Source organism: Etheostoma cragini, chromosome 12 (genome assembly GCF_013103735.1).
Source record: "Etheostoma cragini isolate CJK2018 chromosome 12, CSU_Ecrag_1.0, whole genome shotgun sequence".
Classification (NCBI taxonomy): domain Eukaryota; kingdom Metazoa; phylum Chordata; class Actinopteri; order Perciformes; family Percidae; genus Etheostoma; species Etheostoma cragini.
Window position 1 is genome coordinate 13,073,941 of NC_048418.1, and position 16,011 is coordinate 13,089,951.

The following is a 16,011-nucleotide window of genomic DNA, read 5'->3' on the forward strand; positions in this document are numbered from 1 at the left end:
TTTTAAATCTTAGAAATCAATATAGTTTGGATAATTTAAAAGAATAATGGAGAATTCAGTTGTACATTTTTACTTATTACTGATTTAGGCTATTATTAAAACCAGCATCAACCTACTGGTGAATTTCCATTAGTAATTCATTAATGAATCCCCCCCCCCCTATTTTGTTTGTAAATTCCACAGAATTGAGTCATTTTACCAATATATTTCGCATATTTATGTGAAGTCATCCTTAACTGCCAGTTCCGAGTGACTCCCTCCTTTCAGTGGCTCTATAGATTTTCTCCAAGTGATAAATTGGAAATGGGGAGGCACTGAGCTGTGACCAGGTGCCAAAAGACTAAAGCTTTTTGTCTTTAATGGGCCTAATTATGCTTAAGACCTTTAGAGCTGTTTGGATAAGTTCTAATAACGTGTTGTGGGAGGTAACGTTACAGCCATCAATAGAAAAGGTAATGTGTTAATGCCCAAGTAGTTTTCTGACCCCACAAACAAATACATAAAATAGATAAATCACGTTTTGGAGTATTAAAGTTGCATCAGTGTATGTATATGTTTTCCCTTTCTCTCTTTTGATTAAAGAAAGGCAAGGATTCTCGCCCATCCATCACCTTCACCCCTCCCCTCACTCTCCAAACACAGAAGCGGTTCACTTCCCATTCTCTTCTGTGGCACAGTGGTGGGCATAACTTGTGCAGCTGTCTGTGTGCTGCATGACTACTTAATGCAGATGGTGTACTTTTCCCTCTCAGAAAGTCGTTAGTTATTTTTCTTGCAGTGAGAAAGCGGAGATGAATCAGTTGAAAGAATACTGCAGTGCGTAAAAGTTGTGGATGGTTACTTTTGCGCATACACATGTAAAGGACTATTTCTTCTCCAAAAGTTCCCATACAAAACAAAAGCAGGTGAAATTCTTCCCTCTGCAAACATATCGCCCACAAGCAGGCTGGAAGACCATTCACTCCGGAGAACACAGCGAGTCCGCAGAGCGCAGATGATCGCAACTGGTGTTTGTGGTGTCGCGCTGGTGCTGGTGCTGGTGGTTCTGATCCCGGTCATGGTGAACACCGCCGGTACTCCTGCCCGCTACGAGATGCTCGGGTCCTGCCAAATGGTGTGCGACTCCCACGGTACCGCGGCCACGGCTACGTCCAAGGCAACCAACCCAATTAAAGACAACCGTCTGGTGCAGTCGCTTCCGACGTTCATCCAAGGTCCTCAAGGAGAGCCGGGACGCGTCGGCAGAATGGGTCCGAGAGGTCCGGTTGGCGAGCCCGGGCCAGCTGGACCTGCTGGTCCGCCCGGAGAGAGAGGGGCACCGGGTCCACCCGGAGCACCTGGAGCAAATGGGCCTAACGGTGCCATCAGCGCTGCCACTTACAACACGATCCCAAGGATTGCGTTTTATGCAGGACTGAAGAAGCAGCATGAGGGATACGAAGTGTTGAAATTCGACGACGTAGTCACAAATCTGGGCAATCACTATGACCCTTCTTCAGGGAAATTCACCTGCTCAATACCTGGGATTTACTTCTTTGTTTACCATGTGCTGATGCGAGGCGGAGATGGAACCAGCATGTGGGCTGACCTCTGTAAAAACAACCAGGTAGGATGCTTCATTGTATAACAATCTTTTGATTTGTTTTAGCTTTACCCTTTATAGTCTCTGTTAATCCCACAGCGCATACGCCGTTTAATGAACAAATTTGCACGTTTTGCATTTTACGCACCCGTATCCTTAGAAAGAGACTCCAACACATTTAGCCTCACAAATGGATGGAGCTGTCCGCGGTTCTGGTTTTAAAATAAAGACACGTTTCATCAGCAGTCGTGTCAACTTTCCCTTCTAGGTGAGAGCCAGTGCCATCGCCCAAGACGCCGACCAGAACTACGACTACGCCAGCAACAGTGTTGTCCTGCACCTCGAGCCCGGGGACGAGATTTACATCAAGCTGGACGGTGGAAAGGCGCACGGGGGCAACAACAACAAGTACAGCACCTTCTCCGGCTTCATGTTGTATACGGATTAATAAACTGAAAAGATCCGCTGAGGGGATCTGCGTATAGCTTGCTTCACTGCTCATCAATGTCAGTTGGATTATTAGAGGCACAGCTCACCATTTCCATATTGCAAGAGTCCACAAAGATGTAGAACTGTACTTTGCAAAAGCAAAGAGCTTACAATGTAATTACAGAAAAGTAATAATGCATTTTAAAGTGTACAGCTTTGAATTATACCCTTGTCAGATTGATTAGTGTAGCTATTGCACCCTTGAGGAACTGTTTAGCTTTACAAATGTCCACAAAACTGTACATGCTGCTGTGGTAACACATACTGAGCGAGTGTAAACTGGAAGTTCAATGTATTGACCTCCGGTGCTTAATTAAATGCTAAAATGATAGGATACTGGCATTATCACCACTCTGTTCATAGTGTTATTAATCCATGTGTGCTTTCTTTTTCAAAACTATTTGATAGTTGTTGCATTTTGATGGAAAATGCTTAACAGCCGTAGTGATGCATGATAATAAATATGACAATTTAACACTGTGCAGCATCAAAACACTTAAAAGAATGTGTAAAAGGCCATTCTGATGTTCATATTGAAGCACAGTCACAAATGATCATTGTAATTTATTTATTTTCTCGCAATATGACAGCAGGTTGGGGCAACAGGGTGGTCTGGTGGTTAGTCACCACCGCAAAACTGGACAGTCACACTGACATAATAAATGTTTCCTCGACATGCATCAATCTGCCTGCTGATTGTGAAGACTGTCAGCTAATGTGTAAAATATGTCAAAATAAATCCTCTGGCTCACTTTTTAATCCTCTTGGAAGATTAACCAAAGTTATAGTTTTTTTTCACGGCGCACAGTCACTTGTGGCGATCATGCCATTGATCATGTGGAGAAGTCACCCTGTGAGGCCACCTGTTCCCAGATGAGAGGAGAACATGTCCTTCATCCAGTCAGCCTCCCATAGACACCCAGACACCCACTGAGGGGCAACGGGACAAATCATCCAACACAGAAGCATTATGTTGAGAGCAGAGCGCCATACTGATCACTACCACGCTCGTCATTTTCATTTGCAGAAATGCTACTTACAAATACAAAGAAAGCAACAATGAAAAATCAATTAGCACCATGTTTGTGAGCAATTAGCACCACTGTAGCCAACACCTACTGAGAGAGAGTTTTACATTTCATTTACATTTCTGCAGGCAAGAATCTATTTTTTTTCCCTGACATAAATGTGACCAAAACAAGAGAGCTAAAGAGAGGCACTGTGATCCTGTGGGGCTCCCTCATGTTATTTGCTTACAAAGTGAATAATGTATAATGACAAATATAAAATCACGTTTTAATTAATGAGGGCCTCTGTAAAAACTCTTTAAGCTGGATGAAACAACAGCCTGTTATTATTTTCCATTGGAAACACAAAGTCATAAAACATTTTGCTTTGCTGAAAAACATTGACATTAAAAATAAACTGATGCACAAACATTGTCCGCTCCTTGATTTGAAGGTCCAAAAACAAACTAATAAATGAGTGGGGATTTGTGATTATTGCAAAGAATCTCAAAATATTAATTTTGGATAATGTTAGTGGTTGTCTGCCGATAAAAAAATTGCTACACCAAAATGTTCTTTTTGCGTTATTTAAAGGTCAGCCAGCATTTTGGGTTGTCAATGAGGATCTTATCCACCTGGTTCTGCGAGATGCCCCTCATCAGCATCTTCGGCACAATGTTCTGCAGGATGTGAGAGTAGCCGTGGCCGCCGTACTTGGTGAGACGGTTCTTGGTGTGGATGTCGTGTGCAACCACTATCTTGTCGTCGTAGCCCTCCTTCACGAGGAACGCCAAGCTGAGTGTGAACAAAGAAACAGGGAAAAACGAGGGGCCTTAAACACAACTCGCAATTTCTGTTGTTAATCTTTTGGTTTTTTTGTATGAACGGACTAACATGTGGCCAGTTATTCATCCCGCCTGTCTCCACTGCAGTAAGAGATCAACGTCTCACAGGTTCTGTGACAAACTGTAGGACACGTTCATCTCTCCACATGAAGTAAAACACAAAATCAGCATTTTGCTCAAAATTATATACACCGTATGTGGACCCTAGCTCCATTTACAATCTCAAATTTGAACACTGAGATCTACACTGAGGTTTAAATCAGGTCATGTGTGGAAACATCCACTTGGACACATTTGTGTTCACTTCTGGGACGTCTAATCACAAAATTAAAAAAGGTTGAACCCAGACCGATGTTACTCACGTCTTCACTCTCTGGCTGTCACTGGGCATGTCCACTTCCAGGTTGTACGGGTAGTTCAGCATCTCTGTTCCAAACAGATCATACTCCAGATAACTCCCCAGCTTTGCAAACTCAAGCAGTTCACCATCATCAAATATAGTCCTACAGGAAGAGAAGAGAAAATAAGTGAAATGACATTCCTTTACATGGAGAATTTCAAAAAAGGTTTATCCAGTTAACCAGGTGGTAAAAAAAAGTGAAATACATTATTTAATGTAGGGGGAAACTTCTATGCAATTTCTGTAACTTTTCTTAAGAATGGAGAATACCAACGACCAAAATAGCAGTGACTAATATAATTTGTTGTGAAAGCAGATCCAAGAAAAGGACTTAAATGTGGAATGATAAAGCTATCTTATCTAACACCACCTTTAGGTATGTGACTCGACGGGTATGTGACTGTATGTGACTCAACATTATGAATCAAAAAGTTTTTCAGTTACGTTGTTTGTTGTTTTTCATTCTTTTTAAAATATTTGACATAAAAAAACACTCTACAAATAATGCTAATAATTACCACTTTTCACTCATTATTTATCATTTATTTTCTCCAAAAATTACCTAGAATCTTTTTGAAGAGCACATCTGTTTAGACTGATTCCAATAAGATATGATGTCCTACACATTCAAATGTTATGTTTCTTTCTGCAAGAGGTCACTACAGCAAACAATGTTTCCATTGGGGAAAGTGAAGTTGAGAAAAAACTGCAGTTTGTAACTGCCTCTATACTGCATTTCACACTGTGTGCCATCAGGTGCAAATTCCAAGGAAATCTGCAGCTAAACTAAAGGTTTGCATGAAACAGGGAGAACACAAACATCTGAGGGTGAAGAAGAAGGGGGATTTACACAAAGACGGCAACAATAATGTACTGCAGAGGCGACAAAATTTGGGAATTTCTTCCGCTAAGTGTTGACAATGAAATTACGAGACAAATTCAAGGAATGTCAGAAGACCGTTATAACCAAATTACTGACTCACTACACCACAGCTGTGTAATTTGCTACACGCTCTACCCAGGCGCCACCTCTTGCCTAAACCAATCGGCGTATTGCCAGTAAGTAAGAACGCATCTGACAGACTATCTCCTGTCATGTGCTAGTGTGTGACAGAGAAACTGGACAATGTTGGGACCAGATTCGTTGGACATTGTCCAGATTTTATATGTGGAAACAGCTCCACAATGTCAATGCAGTGTGACTTTTTCCAGTTTTTTGGGTAATTCTGCTGACAGACAGAAAAATAAAACAGACCGTTAATCCATTTGTTTCCCTCTACCAACTGTTCCCAGGGACGTCTTACCTGTCCAGGTGTGACATGACAGTTTTGCTGATGTCACCCCCGGCCTCCTGAAGAATCCTGATGATTTCAGCCGGAGCAGCGGGATTCCTACCGGGATGGATGATGACAGGGCACCCAAGCTGGGTCTGAGCATGAGCTGTGGCCCTCAGCACCTTCGTTTCACTCTCCGTGATGGGCCAGCTGGTGCCGATCTCTCCGATCACGCCACAGCGGATGTCTGTCCCGTCTGCGCCGTGAAGCACCTCGCTGATGATGATGTCTGTGAGCTGACGGGCAAAAAATGAGGAGTTAGTTAAATCAGGACAACATCACTCTTTAAAGCTAGTTACTGACACATTAGTGCATTCAAATGACTATCTCCTAACATCTTAGTTCTGTCCCTTTAACAGGCTCGATGCACATGAACTGGGCACATCAATCAACCTGTTCCAATCAATCAAAAGACACCAAAGAAATCCTTGAACAAAAACACAGAACTTGCTAAGAGAATTGGTGATGTATCATTCATATCAATTGATTATAGACAAAATGATGCTGTCTTATGACTGAGACATTCAGGGCCAGTGGCAAAGTCCAGACACATGCATGCTGAATAAAGTTTCCACAATATAGTTCAAATTGTTTCAAACTATGTGTGAAACACACATGCCAGATTTTGACCTGGCTGCTGACACACGCCAGACTGATCCTCACCTTTTCCACAGTCATTCTCTTGGTGGCCTCCGTGTGGGTGGAGTCCACATAGTACCCTGCTCCTGCGACAACGTGGACCCCGGTGTCCTTTGCTAGCTGCTTGAGGGTGGGCAGGTCCCGGTCAATGCCCGTGGTGGTGTTTTCCACTATGGTGCCCCCGCCAGCCTTCCTGTAGGCCAGTAGCTCGTCCCGCACGGCGCCGGTCTCCTGTTGCAGCAGCAGGTTCTCGTGACAGCTGTAGGGGTTCTGTCTCAGCCAGTGCATGTGCTGCATCTGGAACGGGTTCTCTGCCACCTCCTCATCGCCTGGAGGAGGAGGGAAGTAACAGCACTCAAAGGTCATGGTCAGGTGCTCGTGGGTCATGGTGCGGCCCAGCTGATCTGGATCCACCAGACCCAGCACGGTCTGGACCTTCCCTCTCAACTCTGACATGACTGGTGCTCAGGGTTTCCAACAACCTGAAAGGAAACATATTCTCATTATTTCATTTATATAATGAGTCCAATATTAGGCCCGGTAACGTTTTGGAAACATGTTTTCAGATCAGTGTGCTAACAAAAAGAGACTCTGACAACTCATTGACCAGGACGACCTAGAGTGACAGTCCATGCAGGAGAGGGACCTTTGGACTCCAGAGACCTGATCCCAGTGGTGTAGTCTAAGCAAAGAAAGCTCCTGGATTTCCATATACCCACTTAAAAATGCTCAGTCACACGCAACAACATACTTTCCATTACATTTTTGACATATTTAGAATAGTCATCTGTTTTTTTTTTATCTTTGCATATGCTAAATAAAGATATTTCAACAGTAAATCGGTTTATAATATATTATTATTATTAAGACCAACCATAGAGTCCGTCCATAGATATGGGGTCCATCTTGGAGTTGAGTCCATTGCTTAGTTAGCTACTTGCTCGGTTTACAAAAAATTAGTAAGCACTGCAGAATGGGCAAAGAATCTGCAAAGAGTAAAGGATTGTGGAAGTGCAAAGTGGAACGTTAACACGTTGAACTCAGCCGAAAACAGCGTGCAGTACACTCAGAGCTGCAGCACGAGGTGGGCGGGAACTTTCAGTTTATCGGCTTAGATCCTAAAATGTATCCAAACTGGTGACAGTTTACTGACCTTGTTTCTGCTTCTTTCTGCTTCTCGCCACCACCAGCCGAACTCAAGCCGTTACTCTCCGTTTATGGGTTAGCAGAGCCATAAGGTGCGAGAAGTGTGAATCATCGCGAGAGCTCACGACAACACAGTCCAGCTGACAGGACGTCAGCAAAACAACAACACTAAAAAGGCAGAATCACACACTTTATTAGTGATAATACACCCTTAACTAAAACTGTATAGATGCTTCATAGGTCAATAATAAGAACAACAGTTTGTTTACAAGTTTGTGAAAAATAACAACAACGTACCGACATTTTACTAAGCCAAAAGCGAACTTAGTAAATTATCTGTAACTATATATAGCCTACGTTGTTAATAAATATTGGTTTCTAGAGGCAGTTTTGGTCTATACAATAATAATAAACGATTAATTACCATGCATAAAGAAAATATTACGTTTGTTAGGGAGACCTTTTGGAAATCAAAACTTTTCCAGACCTGTAGGCACAATATAAAGTCTTATTGAACAAATGTATTTAGAAGCAAATATGTAACATAACTGTGACCGTCTGTCATTTTAGAAATTGGATGACATCACAGTTTGGGAGAACATGTGAGGGTGATGCAGGGGTTGAGAGAACAGGCTGTGTCTCCCTGTGTTTCTGTGCTCCTCACTCAGCAGATGGTCTCCACAGCAGCATTTGTTCTGCTGTTGCCGTAGCAGAGGACCATCCACACACTGCAGAGCCTATGCCATCCATTTGTCGGCAAGATGACTATAATCTGTCGATCAAACCAGCAGTTCCATGCTGGATGAATTGTCTGTTTTTTATTGGCTGAGAAGTGGAAGATGAGGTCAGGGCCAAATGCATGGAGACTATTTATTTGTGTATTTGTTTTTTTTGTTTTTACTATGGTCAAACCATAACCTTCCGGGAGTGCACCTCTATACTCAGGTCCATTCTGTCTCGAGCTGAGATGTAGATGATTATTTGTAAAATGAGACAGAATTATTTACTTTGTCTAGATTACTGTCACTCCACTTCGACGTGTTTGAGCAACATTTCCATTGAGGTCAAGAATGCTACTGCAAAGCCTTTAAACAGGTGCTCTAAAAGGAGTCTTTCTTTACACTGGCTCCTCATCACATTCCAAACACAAATCAATATTACTTTGATCACTTTCAGAGCTCTGTCTGTTAGCTGTTCCTGTACATTCACTAAATAAGACTGTACTTAAGTAGTTGTGGCTCCTAAACTGTTAACGCTGTGAACAACTTTAGGAAAAAGCAGCTCAAAACCAACCACCGTTTCTTAAGTTTTATCTAAAGTTTTCTGTTTCATTTAAAAAAAACTTGCATTGTGTTGTGCTCTAGGAACTCTCTCCCTTAGGCCGACTTATTATTACAAATAACACTGAAGCACAACACAGGACCTCAAGATAAAGATAGATAACAGACACAGATCACAAAGTTCACTGAAACAAAATTGGTAAACTGTAGGTGAAGCCCCACTAATGTGATAACTACAAAAACAACTAAACAACACGAAACACACACAGTTCAGTACAGTCAGCCACTTTGACTGCAACAAATGGAAGAACAACACGACAACAGGGATGCAAAATGAATATACCAAATCAAAGAACATAGGGGGGGCTATGATTTAAGTGGGAAACTTACTTTAAAACAATTGCACCACTCTTAAAAGCATGTGTTTCTGTACATGGGATGCACAGCAAATTAATTTTTTTATTAAAGATTTTTTTTCTGGGCATTTTAGGGCTTTATTTCCACAGGACAGATGAAGACATGAAAGGAGAAAGGGGGGGGGGGGGGGGGGCAAAGGTCGGAGTTGAACTTAAAAAGCATTTTGGACCTAAAAAACAATTTGCTTCTTCCTACTCGTTTTTTTGTATGTTGTTTGAAATAAAACTATTGATTCATTTAATCGTTTATTGTAAATGAGTTTTGATGTGCTGTTCCTTGTAAGCACCTTCCCACTGCAGGGTTTCCTCATTAGTGGCAAGAAAAGATTGTCACTCCCATTCATCTCTTTGGCTGCCATGTTTTTAGACAGACACGACCACAGGGAGCTTCTCAAGGAGAGGGGTCGACTAAAAACACCTCTCCCTGCATGGAAGAGCTCAGACATTAACAAGACTTCCAGTTTCATGCATGGTTTGTATACGATGGACCTTTGTTATCATGTGTTTGTTTCATTGGCCTGTTATGAGAGCAATCAACTTTGATTTGGACATGTGTAATAGTTGCCTAGGCCCTAAACTCACCATTTAACTCACTTTAAACATTTTCATTGTGCCTTCCTGCATTTAAATATTTTAAAGTTCTTCCTTGATAAATCATACTGCATTAAGGCAGATGCAACCTAAATAGAAAGAGTCTGGATATCACTGCCAGAGACCTGTCAGGAGTTAAAGGTTTGGCCAAGTGTTGTGGTCTGGTGCCCTCTGCAGACAGAGATGAGGCACATATTTTGCTGTTTCACACGACAATAAAACATCTGGGTTTTCAAATGATGGAGCAAGTATTCAGACCTTCTGTAAAAGTACCAAAACCACACTGTAAAAATACTCTAATACTACAAGTAAAAGTCTTGCATTACATAATGTTACTTAGTAAGTCTGATCAGGAAAAAGTGAGGTATTAAAAGTAAAAGCAATTAATCCAGAAAAAATGGCCCATGTGAATGCTACAGTTTTGATTGTTGTTTTTTATGCATTTATATAATAGCAGGATTTTTTCTAATGTTTGTTATTTTGTATAGGACAGCAACTAATGATTACTTTTAATATGGATTCATCTGCTGATTATTTTCTTGATTGGTTGTTTGATTTGTGAAACTTATGAAAATGCTCATCATAGTTATATAAAGGGACATCTCCACAAGGGTTTGTTTTGTCCACCCAACAGTTAAAACCTACATATTATTTAAAAAAATTTAAGTGAAATAATTAAAAGGAAACTTACATTTAAGAAGCTGGAGTCATGATTTTTGGCATTTGTGTAAAGAAAATGGCTAAATGATTACCAAAATAACTGCAGATTGGTTTCTGTTGGGTCAACTAATCAACTTCTTTCAGCTGTGTTTGCACAATTTCATGTGTCTTGTGTGCAAAAATCTTAATTTGACAAGTAACTAAAGCTGTCAAACAAATGTTGCGTAAAGTACAATGTTTCCATCTGAAAAGCAGAGTAGAAGTATCAAGTGTTTTATGGGGAAAATATTCAAATCAAAAGTACCTACAATTTGAACTTGAGTAGAGTAATTGAGGCAATATGTATTTAGTTACATTCCACCACCACTGTGTAGCCAACGAGTGTACTTCAGTCAAATTTGCACATGCTACGTTGTTGCCTGAGGGGGGACCGAGATGCTTTCAGTAAATGTATATGATGTGAATCATATACGTTTTGTTTTAAGAAAAACAATGAGATTATCACAAGAAACTGTGAAAACCTCACCCTTAACAACCGTGGTGTTTACTCAGAGACACATGTTTGAACAAAAAAGCAGACATGACTATGTGATCAACATTACACCTTTTTCATGGTTTTCAATTAAACATCAGCTACGATGAGTGCATCAATCTGTTAAAGCTAATGAAAAATATGCCTCAAAAGTTTTTGACTATACAAGAAACTAACAAAATAACATATACAAAGTATGGTGGTGGACTGCTTGCTCTAGAGGTGCCAGTTCCACTTCTGGGCACTGCCAAGGTGCTATTGAGCAAGGCACCGAACCCCCAACTGTTCGGGGTGCCTTTCCATGGGAAGCCCCCCCTCTTTGACATCTCTCCATTTAGTGCATGTATAGGTACCTAGCATGTCTGTGTAGTTCAGGCCTGTGTGTAATGTGTTTAATAATAGAGTGAAAATATTGTAGTTTCCCCTTACGGGATTAACAAAGTATATGGCATTATTCTTTTATTAAATAGTTTTTTTTTTAATTCAGGCTGAATTCCGGCTGTATAATTTAACCCTGCTGGTGTGAAAGATGCCATGCAGTTCATGTAAAGTGTCCTGCAAATCACTTTTCCACAGGTCCACATGACAAGCCAATGGTTTTCAAGTTGTTGCTTGTCAAGCAGTCTTTTATATACACTCTAACCACACAGACACACACACGGCCCTGTGAGAAATCTGGAACAAGAGTTCATGAAAACTTTGTCATGGCTGCAAAGATTTGTGTTGTGTAATTTGGCCTGTGCTCTCTTTTTGGGAATGTACATAGTCAAAAATAGCGGACAAATGGACACAACACACGCCTTCTGCAAGATCGTCTGGTAATACTTCATCTCTTTGTGATCAACTGTTAGTTAGATCTGTAACCTCAGCCGGTGGTTCATGCAGTGTGACCGTGGGAGTGCACGTAAAGATAATATAAAATGAAAATGAAAAACAAAAAGTGTATGTAATTTCAAAAAATAGAGGGAGACAAAAGACAATGACACATTTAACTCTTTCTTTTCCCAGGCTGTTTGGATTGCCATGTGATAAAGTTAGTATGGCCATCCTGACTCAGATTAAAGCAATGGGCTCATACAAGGTGACAAGTTTATTTATTTTCACATGGATTTATTTTAGTGTCTGTCACGTAAGTGTATGTCTATGGTTGACACTGATGTGGTGTTTAAATGAGTTTTCAAAACCTTCTTCCCATGAAAATGCACTGGAATGGCAGTCACACCCATAACTTACTACTCGCAAACTCGAACAAGGTAGTTGTAATCCAAGTTACACTTTTGACGTCTCACACACATAAACAACAGAGGCGACCCCTGTTGATGCTGTACAGATGCCGTGAGAAATAGTACCTGGAGACTTTACCTGGAACGCTACGAATTCATGAGTCGTGACTTGAAGTCGTAATTATCGGTCATAAAACGTGTGTCTGGAACACAGCATTGGGCTGTGCTGTCCATATTCAGAAGGTAGACAAGCTTAATACATGCACATTTCAAATGAATGCACCATTACTAATTACTTTATTAGTGGGTTTCAACCCATTGACAAATCAATGATAAGATTTAGTTGTTTATTGTATGTCTAAACAGTCAAATGACAGTAAATATGAGTCAAGAATTACTATGAAATATATGCTTTACATATTTATTATTGCCCTGGTCAGGGCGAGAGGCTGACTTTTGAGAATTTCAAAAAACTGTCCAAATACACAAAAATTCTGTTTTATTTAGAAATTAAATTAATTAAATTAGCAATAGGGTAAAAATCATTGAAAAGAGTTGGGTCAATTTCATTCAACTTTTTTGAGTTACTCATTTCCATCCTGTACACTGTCATGTGACTCCATGAATGTCCTGTAAAGTGTCCTGTGACTCCCAGACACTTCCATGTGACTCCATGGCTGTCCTTTGCACTGTCCTGTGACTCATGCATGCATTGCATATGTGTACAAGTGAAATGAACCTTCTGGGAAAAATGAGTAATTCAAAAAAGTTATATGAAATCGTACCCTGGGGACAGCTGGGAAAAAAAAAAACCTGTGCGCACAGGATAAAAATCTGTTCCCTTGTTTCATAAACCGTGCGCACAGATTCATAATCCGTGCCCTCGGTTTAATAAACTGTTCGCTTGGATTCATGATCTGTGCTCTTGGTTTTAAAAGCGTGAGTAAAGTTCTAAAGATATTCACAGATTCATACTTCTGTAATCAGTTAATCTACAGCGAAACAATATTAAATGATTTTTAACAAAACGAGCTGTACTCCAACCTGGAGAAATAAGATTGGTCTCTAGTGGGACCGTCTATAAACTACAACACAGACACATATATCTATTAATTTAATGACTAAATAAGGTAGTGTCTCCAAACTTGAAACTTGAACTCTAAAGCTGTTGTTAACTAATGTGTGTTTGTTTACTTTTCTGTCTGCTTGTGCTGAACAAAAAGTTAATTACCTAACTCATGCAAATGGCTACAGAGAGATTTGCAATGGTCAATTGCTCCTGCTTTGTCCAGTGCAAACAGAGTTAGATACATTTATTGTGCAGGAATTAATCAAAGTTTCCTATGTAAATACTCATTTAAAGTTGCATCTCATGACTTTTTTTATTTTAATTGTGGCGCATCTTCAGTCACTTTGTTGGAGAAGATTACTTGAGGTGATGAAGTATAACGCTTGTTAGTGTATGAGAGCATAATACGAGGAAACACTCATTATGCACTTGTTTTATTTACAACACACAGCATTTTCTTTATCCATGAAATGAATGGCCGATTAAAAACAAAATTCTCCCAAGCAGACAATATACACTCTGTCTTTATGTACATACTATGCAATATGTGAACTTCTCACACACTATGCCTTGGAGTATATACTGCATGTATCTGTGTATAAGATCTTGACTGCAATGATCGCAAAATACTTTTCATTTCTTCTGCACCCTTGCCTCTCTGGTGTATCGGCGGCTGTCAAATTGTCCCCATCTACTTCCTTTAATGACACTCCAAATTAGCCCTAATGTTTAGAAGTGTTTGTCAAGGCAGACAAAGAACACTCTGAGGAGTCTGGAGATAGGGGCTGGTCAGAGCATTGACACTTCCCGCTTACACTCAGTCCACATCTGAAATGTCAGGTATCTCAAGGGATTTAAGTGTTTAAAAAGAGCATTTTAAAGACGTTGCCTTTTCAAGTTTTGATTTACCTCTTAAACATGGAAAAGCATTCGCAACAGATGAATTGTTTGTTGTTGAGGCAGCAACAGAAGGAGGAGGATTCCTTAGTAGTGGTATAACTAAAAAAAACTTGCATGTCAAACCCACTTTATCAGTAACTTCTTTCCCTCAGTACAATGCAATGCAAGATTTGAGGTGCAGAGTGCAGAGGAATAAATATGGCAATAAATACAGAACTGACTCTGCGAACTGGCCGTGGTTTTTAGTTCAGTCTCGCTGGAGCCATCAGACCCACACCACAAACACACAAATAATAAGACATCAAACACAACACTAAGCCAAAGGTTTTTGCTTCCACGTTCAATTACAGTTGTCAGTAATCAACATGTACAGATTTGCTCTGCATTTCAGCACTCCTTTATGAAAAGTCTACATGTTCTTTCATCAGTTTGACAGATTGGAAGAGGGAGGACCAGCTGGAAGCTGGAAGTTTCACATGGTTTAAGATGGTAGTTTCACATGGTTTATAAAAGATGACAGTTTGGATCTGTCATCCAACAGAAACCTGCAATGCGGATCAATCACTTTATCTAACCATACTGGGAAAGACTCTGAATGATCCATTAAAGAATGACATATTGATTTGAAGGAGAATTACAGTCAATGTCAATACATAGCTCTGTTGTTTATGAATTTGAAGTGATGTCAGCAAAAAGAAGCAATCGGTGCTGTTATCTTCCTGCTAGATTTTGCATCAAAAGGGAAAAACAGGGCACGTTTTAAACATGTTTTTAGCCTCTAAACATGTTCAATATGTCATTACAAGTGCCTACACATGTGCAGTGATTCCTTCCGAGTGAATACAGTAAATCTGACTGCTGTAGATGTGACAGAAAGGTGTGTTTTGACTAGTGTAGACTTCACCAGAAAACAGGGAATAAACAGAGGTGTGTGCACTGGCTGAATTAACACAACCTTTATGCTTTTCTGTTTAAAACCCTGTTTTAGTTTATTGGGTGCTAACTCTAGCAGGGCCAAATGTTCTCGTTTCTCTCTCTGCTGACAGCACTCCAAATTGAGTTACAGAGCTACGTATTAAAATTTATCGGAATTCTCCTTTAACAATAACATATTGGTTTGACAACAACATCCATTGCCCTTAGTGTATGTAGGTTTGAAGTCTTTATCCTGTATGAATGATAACATGATAAAACCACATCTAATCATGGTCCAACCCATTAACCATTCTTTAGATAATTCACATAGACATTCAAAATCTCTGAAATCCTTCTGTTATATGGCATAAATGGCATTGCCTTGATATCAACGGAAGATTATGTCAGTAATCCTGTACAGTTGATGTTGAGGACCATTTCAAGTAAAAGGAACAAAACCAAGGAGCACACAAACACACACACATATGTATATATACATATATATATATACATATATATAAATCATATCATGAATTCTCAATGAAAACTCTGAGAAATGCTACACCACACAACCATATTGTAAATGTATGGCAGCAATCAAAGGCAATTATGATGCAGTCTATTTCATTATGATCCAGGCTGTGTATTGCATTTACAATACAGTACACGGAGACAGAAAAAGCTCCTGTTGAGTTTAGCTCCATCTCACAGCAGAGAGTCTGCCCTTTGTTATGCTTTATATTGCTTATTTGTTTCTCATAGTCAGCTGATTAAACTCTTTGAAAGATATTATGGTTTATGTATGATGTCATATATAAGCAACATCATTTATCATGATATATATTTGAAAAATTTGTCATTACGACTTAGTTTTTCTAGTTTTAGTATTCTGGTAGGCCTGTAAAATCCAATGTTAGAATAAATTCAATAAATGTATTAGTAATTTGTTAATAAAACACAAGTATATATATTTATATATATAT

The 16,011-nt window shown here is 39.9% G+C and overlaps 2 protein-coding genes across 2 annotated transcripts; one reads left to right on the forward strand and one right to left on the reverse strand.

Annotated features, from left to right (window-relative positions):
- The first annotated feature begins 661 nt into the window (after window positions 1-661).
- On the forward strand, window positions 662-2,798 carry LOC117954260 (complement C1q-like protein 3). Its single transcript, XM_034887893.1, has 2 exons — window positions 662-1,606; window positions 1,851-2,798. Exons 1-2 carry the CDS (start codon window positions 995-997, stop codon window positions 2,028-2,030), a joined length of 792 nt encoding a protein of 263 aa, XP_034743784.1. The 5' UTR covers window positions 662-994; the 3' UTR covers window positions 2,031-2,798.
- On the reverse strand, window positions 2,437-8,480 carry pter (phosphotriesterase related). The gene is made up of 6 exons (XM_034887892.1): window positions 8,470-8,480; window positions 7,450-7,469; window positions 6,321-6,778; window positions 5,628-5,893; window positions 4,286-4,426; window positions 2,437-3,873 (listed from the first exon to the last, which is right to left on the reverse strand). Exons 3-6 carry the CDS (start codon window positions 6,750-6,752, stop codon window positions 3,663-3,665), a joined length of 1,050 nt encoding a protein of 349 aa, XP_034743783.1. The 5' UTR covers window positions 6,753-6,778; window positions 7,450-7,469; window positions 8,470-8,480; the 3' UTR covers window positions 2,437-3,662.
- Between the last annotated feature and the right edge of the window lie 7,531 nt (window positions 8,481-16,011).

Coding starts and splice junctions, on each gene's coding strand:
- LOC117954260 (XM_034887893.1), top strand. CDS start 995: ATGATCGCAACTGGTGTTTGTGGTGTCGCGCTGGTGCTGGTGCTGGTG. Junction 1,607..1,850: donor ACCTCTGTAAAAACAACCAG/GTAGGATGCTTC, acceptor TTTCCCTTCTAG/GTGAGAGCCAGTGCCATCGC.
- pter (XM_034887892.1), bottom strand. CDS start 6,752: ATGTCAGAGTTGAGAGGGAAGGTCCAGACCGTGCTGGGTCTGGTGGAT. Junction 5,894..6,320: donor AGAGAATGACTGTGGAAAAG/GTGAGGATCAGT, acceptor TTTGCCCGTCAG/CTCACAGACATCATCATCAG. Junction 3,874..4,285: donor GACAGCCAGAGAGTGAAGAC/GTGAGTAACATC, acceptor GTTCACACTCAG/CTTGGCGTTCCTCGTGAAGG.